The following is a 23,948-nucleotide window of genomic DNA, read 5'->3' as shown; positions in this document are numbered from 1 at the left end:
TGTATTTGTTCACATTGTGCGTGTGCTCCTACAATGTAGACATTTACTTGTGTGTGCTCTAGTGTTTGTTTCTGTCAGTACGCGTGTGTATTTCTGCGTGCAAATGTTGGACACACGTGCAGCTTTTTACTGCCACACTAATCAGACTCGTCTGATAAAATATGGGATCCCGACTATAAATTCCTGCTGGCTGCTGCTGTTTGTGTGTGCGTGTGCTGTGTTTATATGGGCAAGGCAGGCAAAATAAAAAGCGGTTAAATGTGGCCTGTAGCTCCGTGTGGTGCCCAATGATTTCTCTCAGAAGAGTGAATCCCTCATCTCTGCCAGCAGTGTGCGGTGCACGTTTTGTCCTTGTGTGAGGGAGAGACTTTTGGAAGCAAATGATTTTGAGTATTACACCAACATGCCCAGGCTTAAATATGTGTTTTCTATCCATGGCATTCAATATGATGATACAAAGTATGTGGCTTGTTGAGTGGATGCTGAGATTGAAGAGAGGGGGGCTGGTGGTGGTGATGCTGAGGGTCAGAAGGGGAGGGCGGAGGACATTAAGGCCTCCACCACCAAGCGAGTCGCTAATTTTGCTTGTTTAGCATTTTCGGAGGGTAATAGGCCCATTGATTTTTGACTCTGCTCTGTGTTTTATTTACACAGAAGGGCCCCGGTGCCCGGGGAGTGAAATGTACCAATGCTCGTTAAAGAGAAATTGACTCGCGGATGGAAGAGAGGATAGGCTGTGAGGCAAGGGGAAGGGGGGCGAGGGATAAGGAGGGAGGAGGGTACGAGGGATGTCGAGCATGGGACTGAGCTGACTGAGAGGACAGCTAATCAATTGCAAATTAACAAAGCTGAAAGAGAAATAAAGAAAGTGAAGGACGAGGAGAAAATGGGTAGGAGAAGGGATGAGAAAGTGGTAAAAGAAGGAAGTAATAAGACGTTTTGATACTGAAGACTGGCAGCGATTTCAATGAGGTCTGACAGCTCATTTTACTGGTGTAGACAGGGAGCCATTTATTTCGATTTGAGGATTTTGGTCACATAGTGTTCCAGTGGTACTTTGAATTTGGGATTTTAGAAATGCATTGAGAACAACATTAAGTTAGTAATATAAAACTACAGTAAAGCTACTCCCTTATTCACAAGGTGTTGCCACAGCAGGTTGTTCCACGTGTTTGATTTTGCAGATTTTCATGCCAGGTTGTGTCAGAAAGGACATCGAGCCCGGCTCAAACCAGGGATCTTTTGCCTTATTAGACAAATGTGTAAACCACTACAGGATGGCAGCACTGTAATACAAAGTGACAGTATTTGCAATTTAAATCAGTAAGTATTTATAAAGTGTAAAACTTTCATATACATAGTTAAAAAGATCATCTGTTCAATCCTAAATTTCACTATGTAACAGTATTTTTACAGTAAAATTCATATTTGATGGTGAAAAAGTGTAGTACCACAGTAACCACAGGAGCTGCACAAGATTCAAAGTTGGGTTTCAACCAGAAAAGCAGGGAGACCTGGTGCTGGTGAGGTTAACAGTTCACTTCAGGTTCATGTCATGACATTATCTGCTGCTAGTGTGAGGAGAGAGGAGAGGCAAATGATTTAGTCTGCCATGCTTAAGTAACATAAACATAAGTTAAATTAAACTCTTTTCTTTACCTTTTTAATCTTTACTAATGCTGTGGGGATGTTTTTTCAATTGTGAAAAATAATTAATGATAATAGTTGATTTATTACATGCATTAGCTAAAAACTTATTAAAAATACAACAGTCCCTAGTGCATGGGTCCCAGGGTGGGAGGGTGTCGAATTTAAGGCCTAGAAACAATAACTGTGTGGTAATAACAGCAGAGTTCACAATCCAAGTCAGCTCCAGAATAAGCCATTTTCACTTCCATTCCCTCTTTTATGTTGAGGAATGAACGATTGTTGTTCCACGTTTTTCAGTATATAGCTTGTTCAGGGCTTCCATTCTGTAAAAGTTGACCTGAATTTTTTTGTGTGAGTATTTTTATTATGTGTAGGTATGTCAATCTTATAACATCTACACAATTCATCTGAAACTAGGCTGCATGTAGACATTATTTTACGGCAACAGAGAAAGCCACGTAATTGGGGGAACAAAAAGATTTCTACATGTGGCAATGGGCCTTGTCAGTATTGGTCTGGTGAAAATTAATCAGGCTTTTGAATGTTTGGTTCTCTTCTCTATTGTAAGGCAGGGTCTTAGTTTGTGTGTATGAAAGAAACCTGTATCCCACCACCACTGCCATAATCTCTGAGAGAGAGAGAGAGGTTGCTCTACAAAATCATAAATGTCTCAAACGAATTGCACTTAAGAAATTAAGTTTTTTAGTTATGTTATCACACACGTGCTGCTGCTATTCGGGACATTCTGCAAAACAGGCATGCATTTAGTGAGCTGGACAAAATACAGTCAGGCAGAGACATGCACTGCTGTGAGTTTGTGCATGATTTCACGCAGTTCAGACTTGAAAGTAATATGTAAATGTTAATTGGCCAAACCCAGTAAGTAAAGCAAATATGACCGGGCTGCTCATTCAAACATGAAGCTGAGACATTTTTATGCTGTCAGTTAAAGGGAGGAGTGCACGAAAGGGGCGCACATGTCAGACTGAAAGATGGAAGGAAAACTTTACATTAAGTGCTCCTTTCCTTTGAACTGTTTGTAACCTGTCTGTATAGCACCCTTTGTTTTTCTTCTCTGTTTTTCTCCACTGATCTAGCTGTTTCTTACACACACCCACCCACATACACACACATACAGAGTCACAAGAGAGAGTAGCCTTTATATGGTGGGGTCCATTAGGTGTATTAGCTGGTGGTGAAAAGTGGTGCTGATGTGGTGCTTACAAAGCTCCACAGGGGAGATGGACATTTGATCTTCTTTCTGACCCAATCTGACTCCAGGGCTCTTGCCTGATCTAATTTCTTTTTTGTTAGGAGTTAAAGTGGGGCTTATGGGGCTGTTTTTCCTCTCATATTCTTCTTCTTCTTATTACTCTTTTGGATGACAATTCAACTAAAAAAACAAAACAGAACACGTTTTCTCTGTCACGAGCTTAGTTGCCACCCCATTATCACAAAGAGATTTTTTTTAAAGAAAACAGATAACAAGTGGATTATTTCTGGCAAATAATGAAATAATAAGTAAGAATTTCTACAGAAGTCAATTTTTGTGGTCATGAAATTCAATAGCTCAGGAAGATCACACCATTAGTTGCATTTTCTCTGTATTGTTGAAGTTTGATGTTGCAAAGCTACTGATGAAAGATATTTTCTCTTTTTTTTTTAACTGGTAGAACATTTCTGCAGCGACTCACATACAGGTTCAAAGAAAAATCCAGTACCCATGATCTCAGGGGTTGCTGCTGTTTTATGTGACTGCAGACTCTTAACTAGCAAAAGGCTCCATAGATTGACTTAGTTTGAGTCCCAACCTCAGTGCAATCTCTGGCCAGTTGTTTCTTATTTTTGTCAACAAGGTGAATACTGCGTGTTAGAGCTGGGCCCTGATCATTGCAGAAACAAATTCTCCAGGTTTGCACGAACTGCAGGACATTTTTTTGGGGGGGAAAGGGAGCCTTGCTTTTTTTGCTTTGGTCTCTTCAGGGTGAAAAGACGTGTTGGCCGAACGGCCTGACATCCCTGCACTCTGGCCGCCAGACACAATATTTTGCCATTGATGTAAAATGTCACCTGAAATTGGTTGTGTTGCCTCATGGAAAAACACCTCCATTTCCTTTTCCGCTCTGGTGCTTTTGTTTCTGTTCGGATGCCAATATCTTTGGGTCAGTTCTTCCAGATGTTGCTTGGAGTTGTTAGGGAAGATCTGCATCTTTACAAGTGATGTTGTAACTTTGAAATCTTTCAAAATAAATGCTTATACACAGTTACATCTATAAGCTTTTGGACAGTGGCATTTTTTTGTGTCATTTTTGCATCTCTACATCACCACATTGGATTCTAAATCAGACAATGTATTTACAGTGCAGCGCTTCAGCTTTAAGTCGTGGAATTGACTAAATTCCACTTTTTGTAGCTTTGCACGAATTGAGGTCCAAAAGGTTGTGATGGAGGTAAAGGTGACCATAATTAGGGTGAAAAAACAAAATAAACCTATTAGAGAGATAATAATGTTATGAGTGTCAAAAGAACAATCTGGTACTTTCTTAAAAAGCAGAAATCCACTGGCCAGCTTAGCAACATCAAAAAGCCCCAGAGTCCTCGTAAGCCAGTTAAAATGGATGATCACAGATTCTCTGCTTGGTTGAGAAAAACCCCTAATAACATCTCTCCAAGTCAAAAACACTTTTGAGGAGGTGTTGTTTTGGTGTTTTACTGTCACACTCCAAAAGCAAGGGACACCTTAAGTAGTATAACTGTCTACAGTGCAAATCACTTGTTGTGTTTAAGAAGAAGAAGGTCAGATTAGACTTTTCCAGAAAACATTGAAATGACCCTGCACAGCTGTGGACAGTAATCTCTGGACAGATGAAGTCAAGATTAATTTGTAACAGAATGATGGGAAGAGAAAAGTGTGGAGAAGGAAATAAATGGCTCGTGATTCGAAGTACACTATACTTCATCATCTGTCAAACATTGTAGATGTTTTGGCCTGGATATATTGGAACTGAGCTACTAGTGTTTATTCACGATGCGACTTCTTATAGAAGTAGCAGGAAGAATTATGAAGTGTGCAGGGTTATACTTCCTGCTCAGATTCCACCAAATGCTGCAAATGTGATTGCAGAACTTCACTGTGAAAATGGACGATGACCCAAAGCATACTGAAAAAGGAACCCAAGAGTTTCTCAAGACAAAGAAAGTCAGTCACCTGATCTAAACCCTACTATTTGCTTTTCAGCTATTGAAGACTAAACTAAAGACCGAAAGACCCACAAACAAGCAGCAGCTGAAGGCAGTTATATAAAAGGCCTTGCAGAGCATCTCAAAGGTGGAAAAACAGCATTTGATGATTACTTTGGCTTCTAGAATTCAAGGGGTTGTGAGTGACTGTTAAAAACAATTCTCAAGTTTGAAATTATGTTAGTTTGTCCAATTTCTTTTGAGCCTCCCAAAATTGGGGACTGTGGATTAAAATTACTCTCATTTTTAAACCAGTAATAAAGTACTTTTGTTAAACTCCTTGAATTAAAGCTGAATCAGTCACATCTTGATTATTTGATTTGAAATCCGTGTCGGTGATGGACAGAGAAAAACAAAACTTGAGAGAAAACATTTTGCTTTCTTAACTACAACAGTTTTTCTCTGCAGTTCTCAAACACTTTACATTTTACACTGCTGTAAAAAGAAGAGATGATGAAACAAAGTGGTAAACATGTCGCTGATCCAACTTTGAAGAAATGTGTCTGAAGCATCAATAAGTATATATTTAAACAAATCTGAGTTTTACACTATGTGATGTCTTTGTTCTTCAACAAAGAACAAAGACATCACATCAAATGTTGTCTTTGTTCTTTGATACACAAATCATTGTATACACAACTTTTTGGGGGTTTGTAGCATGTCGTAGCCTTAGGCATTTTCTCTGTTTACTAAGAAACAAAAATGCCCAACAGTTTCAATAATCAAATTCAATTGTGGCCTTATAGAGAATTGCCAAATAACTTCCTGGCTGTAAAAAAAAAGAATGTCTTCCTTTCCTGCTTTCATTTTCAGCACTAAAATTTAAGGCGCCCTTTAGTAAGGCAGTTGAACATCAACTAGCTTGGGTCTGATACACACTGAGCAGCTCCCCAGTGCGTGAATGTGAAGAAGAGCCTAGCTGAGAAAGGGCATGTGTGCTCAGCAAGTTTTTCCTGTATAAACATTAAATATAAAATTAAAATGTCAGTGTTTTAGATCCTCTATGCCGTCTTATTATGCATTAGAGGGTAATTTGAGGTGTACATGACACTAAATGGTTTCCTTTGTGTACTTCCTTTGCCATCCTAAAGAATACTGCAGGCTCTTAATTTACATCGTCTAAAGCAGGGATGTCAAACCCATTTTACATTGTGGGCCACGTATAGCCCACTTTGATGTTAAGTGGGTTGGAGCAGTGAAACTCTGTTTCTGTCAGTGTAAGGAAGTTTAACTATACATTTAATCCCTGAGATATTTTAATATAAGAAAACAAATGTCAGTTTCAAAACGACATCTTAGTGTTTCTATATGATAAAGAAATGCTCAAATTATAACAAACAAAGGTGTAAAATGACAGAAAAAGGTTTATGTGACCAGGAGATATTTTATTTTGTATTCTTATGATCACAGTTATAATCAGAAGTATCAATCATTAATCATTTACCATTGTTGAACCAGTTGACAGAATAATCTTTGAACTACATCTATGTTAATATTAATCTACACAGATTATCAGTACTTTAATCAGTCTATTGTTGTTCGGCATTATTCTTGTTATTTGCTTAAAGCTGTTTTACAGTTCTGTAACCACTCAGAAGCCTGTGGGTCCTGTTGGACCCTGCCTTAGTTCTATGTTCAGTTCTGCACGTACTCAACAACATGCACACACTTATATAAGACACGCACGTTTACACACACACTAGTAAAATAGGAGGGTCATCTGAGGACGGTTTTTGATAAGATACACTTTCACAAAATGCACAATGTAACCCACACTTGTTTTTCTCTAAAAACTAGCAGTTCATGTCCATATTAGCTTCTTGCACAGATTGCCTCTTAATTATAAGAATGGGCTGCTTGTCTAGAGCTTGTTTGCTTTGATGTAGTATAGATTGCCATTGATAGGTGGTGGGGGGGGGGCGCCATACAGTAAATACGGTTACAGGTCTAAAATGTATGTCCTCTTCTTTGGAAGGCCAGTTGTGGCCCCTGAGCCTTTTGTTTGACACTTCAGCTCTAAAGTTTAGCACTACTGATGAAAAAATGATAAAAAGTTGAGTGTCAAATATGTTTAAAGGTATTTTCTAACACAGTGTCATAATTTGTGAGATATTTGTAAGTGAATCATCAAGAGTAAACACTGAAGAAGTTATTCTGAATCCCCTTGAGTTAATAACCCCTCAGGTCTCCTAGTCTCAAGAGTGAATAGGCTCGCTTTGAAGCAGTCCTTCTGTTTTTTTTATATGGTTTTATAAATCCATGCTGCCTGGTTGAGTACTTTAAAAATATATATATTTTCTAGATAAATGCCTTTTCTGTGGCTTCTACTCTAAACTTGTAAAATCTTCACTTGAGCTAGTGCTGCTTCTTTGCCATTATATTTCTTCATACTTCAGCCTTGGTTGAAATAATGTGAAAGTCAGCTTCCAGCCAGTGGCAGATTTAGATATGTGATGGGCAAGTCCACCTCCTTTAGACCTTGCACTGGCAATTTTGCGATTTTTACTGAGTCCTAGCTTATTTTTTTAGTCATCACCTGGCATGTAGGGCTTTTATAGACTTTTGTTTGACTAGACGATTGAGACGAGACACAGCTGCTGCCTGCTAAATGGTGACTTTGGGAGAAATGGGGGAAACTAGTTCAAGCTCCTGCATTAAGTATTCTTTAAAAAATCCAAATAACATAGCCTCTGCACATGGATACGTTAAAAGGCTTTTACACACTGCCTCCAGATAGTCAAGATCTCTGCTTACTTAGTGCTTACATTTATTCACCTTGATCCACAGGTCTTGTGGCACTTTCGCCTTTGCTTGCACCTTTCCTCTTTACACTTTGCTAGAGCTTGTTGTAATAATTTGTTCAGATTGCAGAATTGCATATATGCACTGAAAAAAGAGCATATAGGATTTACTTAATTCAATAGTGGACATTGGTTGCACACAGATGTTTTGCTTTGGCAGCATCTTAAACAACTGAGTTAAATCAACACAACTTATTCATAAAATGCACAATAAACCTGTGCTGTGCTGTGTTGATAAAATGTGCTTGAAACATGTTTAGATGAAGTAAGTTGAGCTCTTGGAATATTTTAATCTTCACAATTTTCTCACTTTATTCCAACACTTTTTAATAACTTTTACCCCAATACTACTTGGTCACTTAAATACTACATGTTGCCTTCATATTACATAATGTTCAACAAAGTCTAGAGTCTGGCTAACATTATGTTAGGGCATAACCCAGAAGTTATGCCCCAGCCTGTATCGTAAAGTAAGAGGCAAGGTACACTTGGACAGGTCGCCAGTCTATCACAGGGCTACAACACAGAGACAAACAACCATTTGCACTCACATTCATACTTATGGGTAATTTAGAATCAACAATTTACCTATCCCCAATAACTGTATGACATTAAACTATGTGAGCAAACCAGAGTACCTAGAGAGAACCCACTGCATATATTCTTGCTGTGACATAACAGCACTAACCACTGCGCCACCGAGCTGTCAATCCAGGCTTAACAAAAGTAGGAAAGCTATTACAAGGCTTGATGCAGAATTTTCTTTACATTTGTCCTTGACACGTTAAACCACAATAAATAGCAATAGCATACACGTGGTGCGTGGATAGTTGTCTGCCTCTTATAACCCCAGTGAGTTTCCTGTGGTTTGAAATCTCATGTGATTTTGTGAGTCCAGGCAACTAACCACTCTTACTAGATTATATCATGTCTTCTCAACAAGAACAAATTAAGTTGTTGAATTTCATACAGATCCTACATGGTTTACCATAGAAACATGAAATTATTTTGTCCAAATTACAAATTAGACTTTTATAAATGTAACAACCACCCAATTTTCCTTTTTTGAGTGTGGTTTCATCCACTTTATATATGGTTTAATGGGCCAAAACGCCCTCTCGTCTATTTCTTTGCCAATTTCCTGTCATTCGATCGTGGCTCAAGAGTTGGGAGGTCACCTTGTAATCGGAAGGTTGCCGGTTCGAGCCCCGGCTTGGACAGTCTCGGTGTCCTTGGGCAAGACACTTCACCCGTTGCCTACTGGTGGTGGTCAGAGGGCCCGGTGGCGCCAGTGTCCGGCAGCCTCGCCTCTGTCAGTGCGCCCCAGGGTGGCTGTGGCTACAATGTAGCTTGCCATCACCAGTGTGTGAATGTGTGTGTGAATGGGTGGATGACTGGATATGTAAAGCGCTTTGGGGTCCTTAGGGACTAGTAAAGCGCTATATAAATACAGGCCATTTACCATTTACCATTCCATCCTGTTTGCTAGAGTGACCTAACAAACTAAATGCACAGTGTTTCTGAATGATATATACCCCATGCATCAGTTTTCTAAACTTCTGTCTTCTGAATAACTGTGATTCCCTACACTTCATAAACATCTCTACCGTCTGTTCAGGTCCATCTGACCTGTTCTGGTCAGATGGCACAGAGGTGGTTTTTCTAAAAATGACTATTTCTGCTTGTCCTTTAATGCTGAGATGAGATTGTCTCTCTCAGAACATTAAAGTGTTCTCACTAAAGTTCTGGGTCACATCATTAGTCAAATTTGAATTTGAATAGACTTGTTAGTCACTCCGTTTTGACAATCAGTTACTTGTTTTTATTCAAGTTTATGTGTCTCGTCACAAAAATAGGGCACACTTTGAGAAATAGTAATTAGGAGGAGGTTTTATTGTTCTCAGTGTTTTGTCATGGGTTAAAGATTAAAGATAAACTGATTAATCAAGTGTTCATATACTGTAAACGTTAGAGTTATTTGAATGTTTAACAATCAGTCGACTATTAATAATTGGTAGTGATTAATATTGCAACCCTAACAACCTAATGACCCAAACTGTCTCCTTATACAGGCTCTAAAACGTCGTTTATCAAAGTTAGTTGAAAGTTTATGATAAAAGTTGAAATAATGCTCAAACCAGCTATTAAATAATTAGCTAACATTATGAATTGCCATTTCTTTGTTCATTACCAGTTAAAAAATAATAAAACAACCCAAGTTTAATCGCATATAAATTCACACTGTTACTCGCCATTACCTTTGATTCAGTGCTTGATTGATTTATGTGCTTTCAAGTTTACTAAACAGAAACAGAGATATTGTTTAGGACTTAGAACTTAAATTGTCACCAGCAGGCACACGTGAATTTGGCTTTGATGGGAACTGACTCTATAATGTTCATGTCATCACGAGAGGAAATAGTCAGTTATGTAGTTTTATGCACTTAGTGTTGCAAACAAAGAAGGTGATGTTCATCTTTGTGTACCCATTAGTATGCGGTTCTGTGTGAGTCTGAGTCTTTTGTCTGTGTTGGCGTTTGTATTTGAGGTGCACTACTAGCATTCCCTTTGGGACAGTGGATCAGGCAATTTCCTGTTAAAAAAATTCTACCTGATCTAGAAAGAGAGAGTGCTGTGTAATCTTTAAAAGCTAGCCCTTGGGCTCAGTATAAAACATCTGATGAATACAGAGAAGCTGGAGTGTGTATGTGCATGTGCATGTATTTGCGCACACGGTTGTGTTTATGTGTCTCGTACTGCCGCAGCGTTGCTTGTGCTGCTGTCTGAAGCCTATATTTGCCTCTGGGGGCTCTGTTACCACTGATGCCAGAGCAAAGTTCACCTCTGCCAAGGTTATGTACATAAAACAAGTGCTTGACAAGGTTACGGATGTAACTTATATATTTGTGTTGGCCTTGGAGAAATTATCTCAAACTCTGATTGCTTTTTTTCAGTAGCCAGGGTCTTAATTTAATGTGTTAAGTCAACAAAAATGTTACACTTTCCTTTATCTGTCTGCAAAGGATTACACTTTCTATGCTCCACTTTCTCTCTGGGTTTATGTTTACAAATCATCCATTTAGCTTAAACTGAATAAAGCTCAAAGAGTGCAGCAGAGAATTACCTTTCAGGGATGTAGAAGGATAAGGAGTAAATCTGATAATGAAACGTTGGACTTTTGAGGCCAATAATGAGACATTTAGCTTTAGCATAGCAGAATTTAAATGAATCAAATATAATTGCTGTAATTTATAGAAATAAATACACATCCAGTCTTTACAGATGAAAAATGGATATGTCATAGCTTTCTGATTGGCATATGATGAAATTATGATGCCTTTTAAAGTGGCCTACATCTTGTTGAAAACTGTCTCTCAGATATCTTTAAAAATCTGCAGAGGTTGTCATTACAAGTGACTCTAACACCCATTAAATGTTAAGGCACAGTTTATCAGTTTATTTCAAATTAAGTGCTGTGATCATTCCTCTGGTACTTAAAGGTTTACTCCAATTAGTTACAGACGAGAGTCACTTTAAAGGTCTTGGTGAGTATTATGGAATTGTGAGCGATAGTGCATTGTGTATGTGCTTTTTCCCATTATGTTGCAGAGCTAAGTTGGCTTGCCACTTGACCAGTGTTCTGCAGGGGTACTTTAAACTTCATCTAAGTTACTGTGTCCATCTCTGAAGCAGCACCCACGTTGGAAGCAGTGCAGCGACTAGAAATCATAGAATGTGAATAATATTTGGCTATTTCACGCGACTCCAGGTGAAACCATTGGCAAAGTAACCTGGGCAGAACCCAAGATAAACTTTTGACAACTTCCAGGCAACTGATTGAAGGGACTACCAATGAGAATGCAGTCTAATATATGACCTAGTAGTAAATTCATTAGAGGGTTATAGTTAACAGATGTCAGCTTCAAAGAGACACGCAATGAGCAACTTCCTTGAAGTGTGGCTGAAACTTTATTCATTACCCTTTGGTTTGTTTTTAACTTTCAACATGCATTTCATGAGTAGCTTTACATATTGTTTTACACCACTAATACAGATTATTCTGATTTATACTTAGTTAAACAAATCTATATTAAGTCTTTACTAGTCCATTGTTCTGATCTGGTCATATCAAATTGGGGCTTGTTCAGGAATTAAACGCGATCTCTGTACAAAGACATGACCTAAGCACAAATCTGTATCGTGATTTGCTTTAGGCTAGCAGCAGAAGACTTCTTTCAGTGCTACTAGGACAATAATCTTAGATTAAAGCAGTGAACTGTCCATTGTTGGCGGTCGTGGCATATTTGACAAAGAAGAATTTGTAAAAAGAGAGACACTCTGCTGCACTGATTCTGATATTTTTTAAATAATGCACATTGTGAGTGTTACAGGAGTTCAGTGCTGAATTGGTGCACTTCCCTTTTAAAAAAAAATAGAAAAAGTACCAGATACCATTACACCACCAGCAGCCTGAAGCACTGATACAAGGCAGGGTTGGATCCATCATATGTAACCCTGTCATCTAAATGTTACGCTGAAAATTGAGACTCATGAAAACCATGAGTGAAAAACACTCTTTCAGGCTTCTATTGTCCGCTTTTGGTGAGCCTGTTCAATCTGTAGCCTCAGTTTCCTGTTCTTAGCCGACGAGTAGTATGCAGTGTGGTCTTTTGCTGCTGTAGCTGATCTGCTTCAAGGTTTGACATGTTGCGTATTCAGAGATGCTCTTCTGTATTACTGCAACAAGTGGTTATGGCAACCATGCCACATTCAAAGTAGCTTAAATCACCTTTCTTCCAAATTCTGATGCTCAGTTTGATCTTTAGCAGGACATGTTGACTGTGCTTACATGCTTATATACACTGAGCTGCTTCTGTGGTATTGGCTGATTAGAAATCTGTTTTAATGAGCAGTTGAACTGGTGTACCTAATAAGGTTACTCCTGGTAATTAGGTTTAGCAAAAATTAGGCTTAGTAAAAAAGTTGTTGCTGTTTAGAAAATGCTGGTTATGGGTTAGATGCTTAGTGAATTGAATATGTGATAATAGTGATGCTCTATATTTTTGCATGGAAATGTCTTCCTGTAGTTTAATGTGAATGTGAATAATGTTGTAGCTATGAAACAGAAATAAGGCACAAGCAGTGTGTGAGTTTCTTAAAGCTAAGCGGTGTGCATACACACAATGTATGAAACTTTCAGATATTATTTCTTGAATTTTCTGCTTTGGTTAGCAACACTTTTTTTAAGACTTACGGTGCTTTTCCTCATTCACACAACACTTTACAGGGATATCTTTGTCTGTCCAGTATCCTGTCATAGCATAACTTAGAGTTTGTACGCAATCTGCTCTACCTCCTGAGTTAGAGTTAACTAAATATTCTTGACATTTAAAATACACAAGTTCCCGTGCACCCAGAGATTTGTTTTGGAGGAAACACAATAGATATTAAACACAAGTTTATGAGAGATGTTCATCAAATTATTAGTTTCATGTGACGAAGTAAACAGGTCTTGAAATGAAAGTTATGTGAGCTATTACTTTGATATAAACTGAATCAGGAATTGAAGGCTGTGTGAACAGGATGACGCCTTCTTGTCTGCTAGAGAATTTAAACAAATTTAAAAAATGATTGTGTGCTTCCCACTTCTCTGTCTTGCAGGCGGAGATCGTTAAACGGCTGAACGCAATCTGCGCCCAAGTCATCCCCTTCCTCTCTCAAGAGGTAAGACTCAAAAATGCCTGTCACTGTGAGTTAAGAAGGAGGTGGGTGAGAGAGAGTCAGAGAGCGGGAGGAAGGGAGACAGGAAAGGGGAGAACTGTGTGGTGGATTTTAAAGCAAGAGAAAGAAAATATGGGGACACGCACACACACGCAGACACACACTCGTACAGATTATCCTGGGCTAATCCCCCCTGCTCAGGATAGACAGATATGCTCTGAACTTATCAAATGTCTCCCACTAACATATGCAGGAGCCAGCGGCTGAGTGTGTGTGAGAAAATACTTTTTGTGTTAAAATACATTATAATTGTGTGCACATACAGCAGTGGGTGTGAGAAGTGTTTTTATGCAGTGTTTATTGTGAAATTTTTAGGCGTGCGTGTGTTGAGCTGATAAATCCTTCCTCTGAGGAGCTGACAGTGTGTGTGTGTGTGTGTGTGTGTGTGTGTGTGTGTGTGTGTGTGTGTGTGTGTGCTGAGGGGTGGGAACAGCAGGAAGGAGTGAGTGTGGACTCCAAAAGCTCTCCTCCAGATTAGCCATGGATTAGGAGGGTTTAGGGTGGATTAGGAATAATGGCATTAGACTGTGGTGCTGCTACACAGCCCTGAGGCCTGCAGAGAGGGGAGGCAGGGAGAGGAAGCTGCTTTGTTTTGGTGCACAGCCTTGTTTACTGCATGTGCAAGTAAATGTAACACATTCATATTATTGTTGTGCAGCAAATCACATCGACTGTGTCTGTGTATTTCTGGTGAAAGCGCTTTGTTTTCTATTTTTATTTTTGTCATTTTCTGATAGTGTTTCATTGGCCTTTGGGGCCATGTAAGTATGATTGGTCCATTTACAGCAAAGGCAATAAGTTTCTGTTAAGTCAGTTGACAAAAATGTTATTTCTGACAAATTTATAAAGAAAAAATATACTTGAGTAAATAAAATCCCCCAATTAACATAACACATAAATAGAATCATTATCATGAGGCAGATTTTATGTCTCTGCCATAAAAAGGCCCCTTTTTAAAGATCACATATGCATTCCTTGATTGACATTTACATTTGCAAGTAAGGTAAGGCAACAAAAGTGCCATCTGTTTCTGAAAGTTTTGGAATAACTACGTCCTTAAAGTGGACCAGTTATACTTTTTCTTATTATAACTCTTTATCAAACAAGTATCATACATACCAGCTGGACTTATTTTGGAGTTTTGGCTGTAAAATTACAAAATAATTCTCATATTTCACCAAGCATTAAAATTTTCTCTCTTACCTATAATGGTTGAGGAGTTACAGTAATGTGAAGCGCACATGATAGCATCTAGTTGGAGCTAATTTTTCTGTCGGTGTTCAGACAGAAGTACTTCAGGAATACAGTGGGAAACCACGACACACAGAATATCTCCATAAATGTGGTCTTCTCTTCTTTATGAAACCATTTCAATTTTATCTCTAGCACATCGCTAGAGTTATGATCATTTAAAGCAGCGGTCCACAACCTTTTCTGCGCCACGGACCGGTTTATGTCCGACAATATTTTCATGGACCGGCCTTTAAGGTGTCGTGGATAAATACAACAAAATAAAACCAGTACCGGTACCAAAAAAAAGATTTATTCATAAAACACGGGAAAAGACCCAGGGAAACCGAGTTAACGATAAAAACGATAAACTGGAGATCTCCGAGGTCCTGATCAACTGTGATTCTGGGCCAGCTGTAGTAGCTTGCGTTTGAATCTGTTGTGTTTGTGTGACACATTAAGGAACGATTATTTTAACTCTTCCTGCATATTCTTTGTTTATTTTTTAGTAAATCATTCCTTAACAATGTGAGAATACACTGTAACGAACTGTCAAAGTGATAAATTTATCCTCTGCAGCTGCACAAAGTGTAACTATAGGGCAGCAGTACAATCAGCGCACTCACCAGACTTCACAGAATTCTTGAAAATATCCATAAATGGGTCTGTTAATTTGATCTGAGGACTCAGGATAGTCACTGTAGGAAGGTAACTGAATTGTTCATGTTCAGGGATCCTCATTCCCTTTGGTGTACATCCCATCTTTCCCTGGTGAACTCTGAGGCCCTGGTAACTTGTCGTTTTGGACCAGCCACAGTGGCAAACCTGAAGACTCATTTTGGATGAGTTGAGTATCTGAAGTAGACAGAAAAGGGTGTAAACAACAGGGAAACCAGTAAGAGTTCAATTATTAAAAATACATGCACAAGAAATAAAGAAAAAAAAGAAAGAAGAAAGAAAAAAGAGAAGAAAAAAAAAAAAACGATCAACAAATAACGATAAAAACCCTGAAAACCATAAATTTCACACACGAGCCTCAACTCTTGCGGCCCGGTACCAAACGACTCACGGACTGGTACCGGTGCATGGCCTGGGGTGTTGGCTGATTTAAAGAGCACTTGTAAGCACTTGGGCACACCACCTGGCCGCTAGTTAAAACTATGGATCTTTGTGATGTCAAAGAGAGGAAATATTCTTAATATGCTCTTCTCAGAAGTGGTGGTTATGTACTTGGTCATGTCTGGTACACAGCTCTGGTGATGTGCATAGCAGGGACCCAGTCCACCTGCTTCTCCTACCATCTGTTTTCAAGGTGCAGTTGGGTGGGGTGAGGAATTACGCTAAGCTATTGTAGCAGTTTTCAAAAATGAAAATCTGAAACTGGAAATAAGCATAATTTGTAAAATCTGGCATTTAGTTACTCGTTATTTACATGTTCCTCGGTTGTTGCCATATCCCCAGTGAGGAATCATTCCTCTGATTTCAAGGTGTTCATGTGCTTTTGAGTTGGAAGGGACACCAAGATGTGTTTAAGTCAGTTGCTCAGAGTAAAAGAAAAAGACACGTTGTTCTCTGCGAATAACTGCCTTGCCTGACTTCTTACTTGACTTACCTCAAACAAATACCTCCATGCTTATCTAGTTCCCTCCTTGTGGTTAACAGCAACCAGATATTTACTTAAACTCACCATATTTTTATGTATGACATTAACAACTCAGCAGATCATGTATCAAAAATTTCTGAGCTGATTTCTGAGCTCTTCATTTGAACTTTCTCAGTCAGAAAGTCAGTTTTTGCTCTTGTTAAGCTACCAAATGAATGCACAATTAATTTGATATAATAATTTTAGTAAATTTTGTCTGCTTTACTGTGTTGGTTATTAACCCGAATAATTAATCACTGAATAGGTGAAATCTAAAAGTATTTTGTATGATTGTATGTGCTTTTGGCTACTCCTTTATTTCCCAAGGGGGCCACCACAGTGGATGGATCCCCATATTTTCATTTTGACACAGATTTTATGCCAGATGCCCCTCCCAAAAGAACCATCTCATTTATCCAGTTTTACAACCAGCACTAGGAATACATTACCGTGTAACCTCCTCCCCGAGGCTAGATTTTTGTCCCCTCCAAGTCCCAAAACAGGTGTAAAGTGAATATGTTAATCACTAAACAATCGAGCCACAGTTTTGCTGTGATTGCAGGTATTGTTTCATATTTGGAGTCAGATTTTCCCTTACAGTTTTACAAGAAATCATAAGTAACCAATCCTCTTTAGGCAAATACAAAAACAATGGTGAAACATTTATTCTGTAAGAAAATCTACTTCAGTGCACTGAATCCTTCGTGCCATCTGAAGGCAACAGAATATGTACATTGGTAAATATAGAGCCTCTAAATTCAGACATCCTCTGTCAGAGTGCAGAGGCATTATGCAAACTATCACTGATTATCTACGTTCAGTCCTGTGCAAATTTTAACAGGCTGCTAGGATACGACCCTCTACAACTCCATCTCATTAGTATCGCGCATCATGTTGTCCTTCTCAACTTTTTTCAGTTTTCTCAGCTTTTCGTATTTACTCTTGAAATGCATCACAGTGTCTGAGGTAGACTTATTATTTTGATTTCTTTCTCTTAAATGCCCCCCCCCCCCCCTTCAATACCTCTTTGAAAATGGTTTACCTCACCAAGCCTTTAACTTATACTAGCAACATCTGCACATCTAAAACTGCTTCCCCAAGCGTGACATTCCAGTGGAGCCTATGGTGTAACAATATACAAAGAAATGAAAAGCATCTGCACAGATTGAACTCTAGTGTTGATTATACGACAGATTTTGGATTGTTCTATTTTTTTTTAGAACTGTTGCATAAAAAGTGTTTGGCACAATTTATATAGGGGATCATTCCATGTGTGTGTGTGTGTGCGCGTGCGTGTGTGTGTGTCACATTCAGGCAGGTTAGTCTGAGCCTGCAGAGGTGTAGCTGAACTCGATGGTCAGGTTCATTTCCACACCTGATAAGCTCTTTCATCTCGGGCGTACTTTGATGTTTTGCGCTCCTGGATGAATCTCGCTGCTCTCTCACTGTCTGGATCTGTCTTCCTCTCTCTGTACCCTTTGTATGACTTTGCCCTGTTAGCTGTCTGCCTCTCTTGGTACCCATCTTTTTTCCCTATGTGTTGAACTCTTTGGAGCTGTTCAGTGTCGAGACGTGTGAGCAGACTGAGCAAAAATCAGAAAACAGTGCTGCATAAAATTTTAATAACAATCTCAAATCAGAAACATTAAACCAATCACAGAATCCACAAAATATTGTACGAGTCTGTAACTGAATTTTTGGCCACTTGTAATACACGTCTTTAACTGCCTCCTTTGGACATCCACTTGTTTGTTTGTTTTTTAATTCTCCTCCACGTAGAGGAAATCAACCAGCCTGTGCAGGTTACACTTGACTAACTAGTATACCCTAATTAGCTGCTAGCTGCTTCTTCTGCCTGATGACTTTTAATGAATGCACTGATGGGTGTCAGATTCTGAAGCGAAGCACTGAAGTGCAGTCATGATTCAATGGCCTCGGGGAATCTTGTCTGTCTGGCGTTTGACCTGATTCTGGTCAGAACCTTGAGTTTTAATAAAAAGGAAAAAATATATATCAAGTTTCAGGTGATTTTATAGCACGCTCGTGTTACTGAACATTGATATCTGTTTTAATGAGATTGACATATTTCACAGTCAGTACATTGTTAATTCTGAAGAAATTGCAGGCTGTGTGAAGTTACAGTGTGCAACTAACTGACAGCTGTGAATAAGGTTTGATAGGCAAAGCACAATGACGGATTCAGATGGAAAGCAGTTTAAAAGATATCACAGAATGCATTAGAATGATTGCTGTACGCATATGCAAGTTCAATGTGATGAAACGAGATAAGTTCCTGCTCATTTTACGTGTCCATTCCAGTCCATTTTAAATGTTGTTTGAATTTTGTAAAGATGTTGTTTGTAATAACTACAAAATTCTTTTCATATCATTCTTTTCTCCGTCTCAGCTGCTGTTTCAGTTTCAGTTTGTTTGTTTTTTGTTTCTGTGTGTCTCTCAGCATCAGCAGCAGGTGGTGCAGGCAGTAGAGAGGGCCAAGCAGGTCACCATGGCTGAACTCAACGCCATCATAGGAGTGGGTGTATTACACACACACACACGCAGACACACACAATTAAATACAAAATGCATAGATTATTTTTTTTACAGCAATGTTGGAGAGATTAATTGAAAAAGAATAATGTGAGGAGAAGAGTAAGTACAAAGTCAGATGTATTCATAATAATATACAATAAAACCAAAGTATTTTGTATAGTAGTAATAGCTAACTTCTTTCTGCAAGAAATTTGAATGTTTTAGCATCTTTCACAGAAATTGTCAGTTATATAAATATCACCGTTTATGTTGGCTGATAAATCAAAGGTTTTGGTGTTTTTGATCAAATTTTTAAAAAGTGTATCTGATATTTAACTATTCTAGCTGTAGTCTACATGTTTCAGTTGCTATCTTTTCCCCGCTCTATTTGAATGTGTTTTTCTTTCCTTCTCTTTCCTTTTATCACCTACTTATTTGTATTTTATCATGCATGATCTTTCAAGTCTTAATTGGTGTTTCTGTGTCTGGTTCAGCAGCAGCAACTCCAGGCTCAGCACCTCTCTCATGGCCATGCCATCCCTGTCCCGCTAACACCCCACCCAGCGGGCCTTCAGCCCCCTCTGCCTCCTGGGGCCAGTACTGCCAGCCTGCTGGCTCTGTCCTCTGCCCTGAGTCACCAGCTGCCACTCAAAGATGAGAGGAAGCATCACGATAACAACAGCGAACACACACGAGGTGAGGTCTGCTCTGTGTGTGCTGTTTTTATATAGCAGGTGTTGATTTTGGTTTGTGCGTGCTTGTTTCTGTGTGAGTCTTGGTCTCTTCATGACTGAAATTACCCTTGCATTTGTTACATCTGCTTGTATGTTCAAAGTCACAATTTGAGTTTTCAAACTACTGCTTTAAGGTTTACTCTAATTATGGTTTAGTCAAAAAGCGAGTTACCTGATTATCAGGGGCAAATTCTTACACAAGGTAGATACAAAGATACGCTCTCAGTTTGTTTACTGTAAAGGCAAAAAGAAAGCACACCCTCTGTCAGTTCTAAGGTTTCCCCAATTGGGATAAACCTATCTAGTCTTTTCAGCCAAGGTGTATCAGGTCTTAAAATCAGGTAAACACAATCTCAGTTAAATAACAACAGATGATATATTGCATCATGTCATTATTTAACAAAAACTAAGCCAAAACGCAGAAGCAGCCTGTGAAAATGCTTCAATAGCTTGTAGAACCACCTTTGACAGCAATAACTTAAAGTAATGCCTTCCTTTTGACAGTCTCTCACATTATTGTGGAGGCATTTTTGCCCACTCATCTTTGCAACATTGTTTCAGTCACCTGAGATTTGAGAGCAGACCTATATCTCCTGCTCTCTAAAGGTCCTGCCATAGCATTTCAGTTGGTCTGAGATCTAACTGTGCCATTGCTGCATCTTTTTTGCTTTTGTTGCTGTTGTGGATTTGCTGTTGTATTTAGAATCATTGTCCTGTTGGATTACCCAGTTTTAACCAAGCTTAAGCGTTCAGACAGATTGCCTCACTATTATTATAAAGAGGAGTTTGTGGTTAACTCGTTGACTGCAAGGTGCCCAGATTCTGTGATTACAAATCATCAACCCTGCATTGCTGTGTTCTACAGCTGATATGAGGTGTTTGTTTGGATATGCTCTGTTTGGTTAAAGCCAGATATGGCGCTGTGCATCACGGCCAGACATCTCCACTTTGGTCTTGTATGTCCTCGGACATTGTTCCAGGAATGCTGTGGTTTGTTCAGAAGGAACTTTGCTAACTTTAGCTGTGCTGCCATGTTCTCTTTATAGAGAAAGGGCTTACTCCTGGCAAACCTTCCAAACGAGCCATATTTGAAATTGCACTGTCAGGAACTTTAACAGTTGACATGCTAACTGAGGGCTGCAGAGTCAGGAATGTAGCTCTTTCTCTGTATTGCATTGCATGGTCTGATCTTAGGTAACATTTGCTGGGATAACCACTCCTGGGAAGATTAGCAGCATTCTTTTTTTTTTTTTTTTTTTTTTGTGTCCCGTTTGGATCTTTAGCCATCAGAATTGTTGTCTTAAGGCCAAGAAAGATGCCAAGCGGATTTATTTTACCAAGTGGATCATCATGGCCTTGCCATATTGGTCCATTTGATTGACCTTTATTATAATTATGAATTTATTTTATTTTCAGTTGCTACAAACGGGACAGACATGACTGGGGGATAGGACGGGGAGAAAGAATGAAAGAAAGAGAGGGAGAGAAAGAAAACCAAAGGGGAGAAGAGACGGTGAGAAGGGGGGGGGAAGAAAGAAAACAAACAAACAAACAAAAAAAACAAAACACCTGGGTCACCTGTATGGAGAAAAAAAACAGAAGAGAAAGCAAACAACAAAGAGCAACATAATAAAAAAAAAACCAGCACCATCACAATAAACTAGCTAGCAGTAGATATCAGTAGATACTAAATAATAAACGATATTGTGCAGCACGCAAGATAGACAGCGCACAATGTGCTTTGAGGCAGCAGCCAAGAAAGCTGTAGTCCGCGTCTGTGAATACCCGTGTGTACACCTGTGTGTACACCTGTGTGCATACCTGTGTGGATCAGCATGCTTGAGATTAGCAGCATTCTTGAATGTTTCCTGCTTGTGAATATTTTTTAATGATGATAATAGACTTCAGAATGTTTGGAAATGGCTTTATAAGACTTCCTTAATTAATGGGCAGCATCAATTGCTTCTCCAAGATAATTATTGATGTCTTTCCTCCTTGGCATTGTTTTAACACACCCCTGAATGTTAACGACGAGCAAACTGCCAAAGCCTCTGTTTTTATAGAGGTGCTCACACTTGCTGATGATCAGTTAATTAAATGGGTGTGCACAACCTGACTGCTACTTACTTACACACACTGCTTCTGTGTTTTGGCTTTATTTGTGTTCAACAAATAATTGCACAGTATAATATATCACATGTTGTCATTCAGCTGAGGTTTATTTCCCTCATTTAAAACCCGCTGAGGACAAGAGGTTTTGATTATGCCTTGATGTGTGCAGCCTTATAATTGGAAGAAAGTACACTTTGTTTTTATCGTGACTCTTGGTGAGATAGTTTGAAGCGGACTAAAATACTTCGCAACAACTTGGCTGTTTTATTTCACTCACAGACAGATGCTAAATATATTTGGTAAACATAAACATCAAAGCTTAAATCTTTTGTTCAGTTAATGATCCAAATCCACTTTTACATGTCAAAGTATTCACCCAGCATTACGAATTACCACTTGTAATGGCTGATGCTTAATTGTTAGTGCTCTGAATGAACAGCAGTTAAACAATTAAAAACTGATTTGTCTTTATGCCACTTTAATTGGCCTAATAGGAAGCAATACACAACCACCATGATGCCTCTTTTCTCCTGTTCACACAGAGCGCTTCTAATTCTTCTCTGAGCTGACTTTGAGCTCAAGCATTTAATTACTCTTCATTGAGACTATGTGTGTGTACGTGTGCGTACGTGTGTGTGTAGGTTTGAAACTGTGCGCCAGCACTTAATTACTCTGTTGCAGCATGTCAGTGAGGGTTTTTACAGTGCAGCAGAGCAGTTAACCTTGCACTGTAGCTGCAGTAAAGCTAACGGCTGCTAACTGAGGTAATACTTATCCACCTAAGGACCACAGTCACTAAGAATACAGTTCCAGCTACAGCTTGCTTCCTGAAATGACTAAGTGAACAAAGGGAATAAAAACTTTCTTTTTTCCCCTTTTAGTATTTTAAAAAGCATTTTCTCTGCAGGTTGCACTGTTGAACATTGTGTGACTGTGGTGCTAACCTCAGTGTATTTTTAACCCGTTGGACTTCTTCACCACATTTAGAAACTTCACTGGTCAGTAATAATGGTTAATATTAATGTGTTAAAAGACTGACACTGAAAATGACGGATAATGTACAAACTCTAATAAATAAAAATCTATTCACTATGTCAGCTGAGAGCAGAGTACTGAGGCAAACACAAATTAAACCAACAAATCCTCCAACATTTGTCTGAGTTGTTTTTTCTACTTTCTTGCTTTAGTTGTGTTTATCTTACTGCCCACTTTTATTTTTGTATGGTATGTTTTGGTTTAGGCACCAACACCACTTGGTTAGCATTTAGGCTACGTCCACTTTTTTCAGTTGTTTTCACAGAGTTGTGCATCCACAAACGGCCGAAAATGCTTACGTTCCACTACCGTGCATGCATGAAACACAAGAAGATTCGACCTGCCTCATTTAGTCTGTCGCTTATTTACTTTCCGGCTCTGTGAAACATCGCGGCAAAATGTTGAGGAAAAGCACCGAGTTGTTGCTGCGAGTGACACAAAAGTACAAAGTTGCAAAATCGAGTGAGAGTTAAAGAATTTGAAGAAAAGCCACCTGGAGCATATACAAACTGATACTAATCTTTAATAGGGCTGTCAAAATTCAGAGCAAACAAAACAACTGCTGTATAATGCCCTCCGCTATCTTAGTTTAACTGGTCGCAGCCATGCGACCAGTTAAACTAAGATGACTAACATGCCTCATCGTTTTAGAAAGTCTGCGTTTTTGCGACGCGAGAGCACCGTTTCCAAATGTATGCGTTTTCAAGAGCGTTCTCAAAACGCTGCATTTTCCATCAGCGAAAACAGTCTCAGTGTGGACGGGTGGCAAAAACGGAGAGTGAGTGTGGACGGAGCCTTAGTGTTACCAGTGTGCTGAGTTCTGCCCCAATAAAGTTGCAAACATCAGCACACAAGTCTTAAAGCCGAAAAACGGAGGTTTCCACTTCTTACTTTATCTGAATCCTCAAAAGGTTCTCCAAAACTTTGCAATTAGGATTTAGAGCAAGTTAGGTTGATTGATTAATCTGCAGCTGCTCCTGTTCATTTGTCGAAGTGCCTTGGGCAAATGAACTTAGAGTTTCCAATGTGTAGAGGTCTGCTTTCAAAGACACCCCTGTCACTATCAATGTGTGAAAGCGTGCGTGAATGGTTAATTGAGAGCAAAACTGTAAGAGATTTATCTGTTAATTTGGAAAAGAGGTGTAAGTGCTATTTATTTGCAGTAGTACTCTAATAGTACCCCTCAAGATC

The 23,948-nt window shown here is 39.0% G+C and overlaps 1 protein-coding gene across 2 annotated transcripts in view; it reads left to right on the top strand.

Moving 5' to 3' along the window:
• LOC102205446 (transducin-like enhancer protein 4) overlaps positions 1-23,948 on the top strand; it is a 45,265-nt gene that overhangs the window by 4,622 nt on the left and 16,695 nt on the right. The window contains exons 5-7 of one of the 2 annotated variants that reach the window (XM_005738142.2): positions 13,353-13,415; positions 18,803-18,877; positions 19,371-19,572. In XM_005738142.2, the coding sequence (XP_005738199.1) occupies positions 13,353-13,415; positions 18,803-18,877; positions 19,371-19,572 (340 nt within the window). The remainder of the gene's footprint in view (positions 1-13,352; positions 13,416-18,802; positions 18,878-19,370; positions 19,573-23,948) is intronic. The other variant, XM_005738144.2, reaches the window with a different exon arrangement.

The sequence above is a fragment of the Pundamilia nyererei genome, unplaced genomic scaffold (assembly GCF_000239375.1).
Source record: "Pundamilia nyererei isolate P.nyererei 1_Seehausen unplaced genomic scaffold, PunNye1.0 scaffold00082, whole genome shotgun sequence".
Lineage (NCBI taxonomy): Eukaryota > Metazoa > Chordata > Actinopteri > Cichliformes > Cichlidae > Pundamilia > Pundamilia nyererei.
Note: the sequence above shows the minus strand (reverse complement) of the source record. Positions and strands in the feature narration are given on the sequence as shown.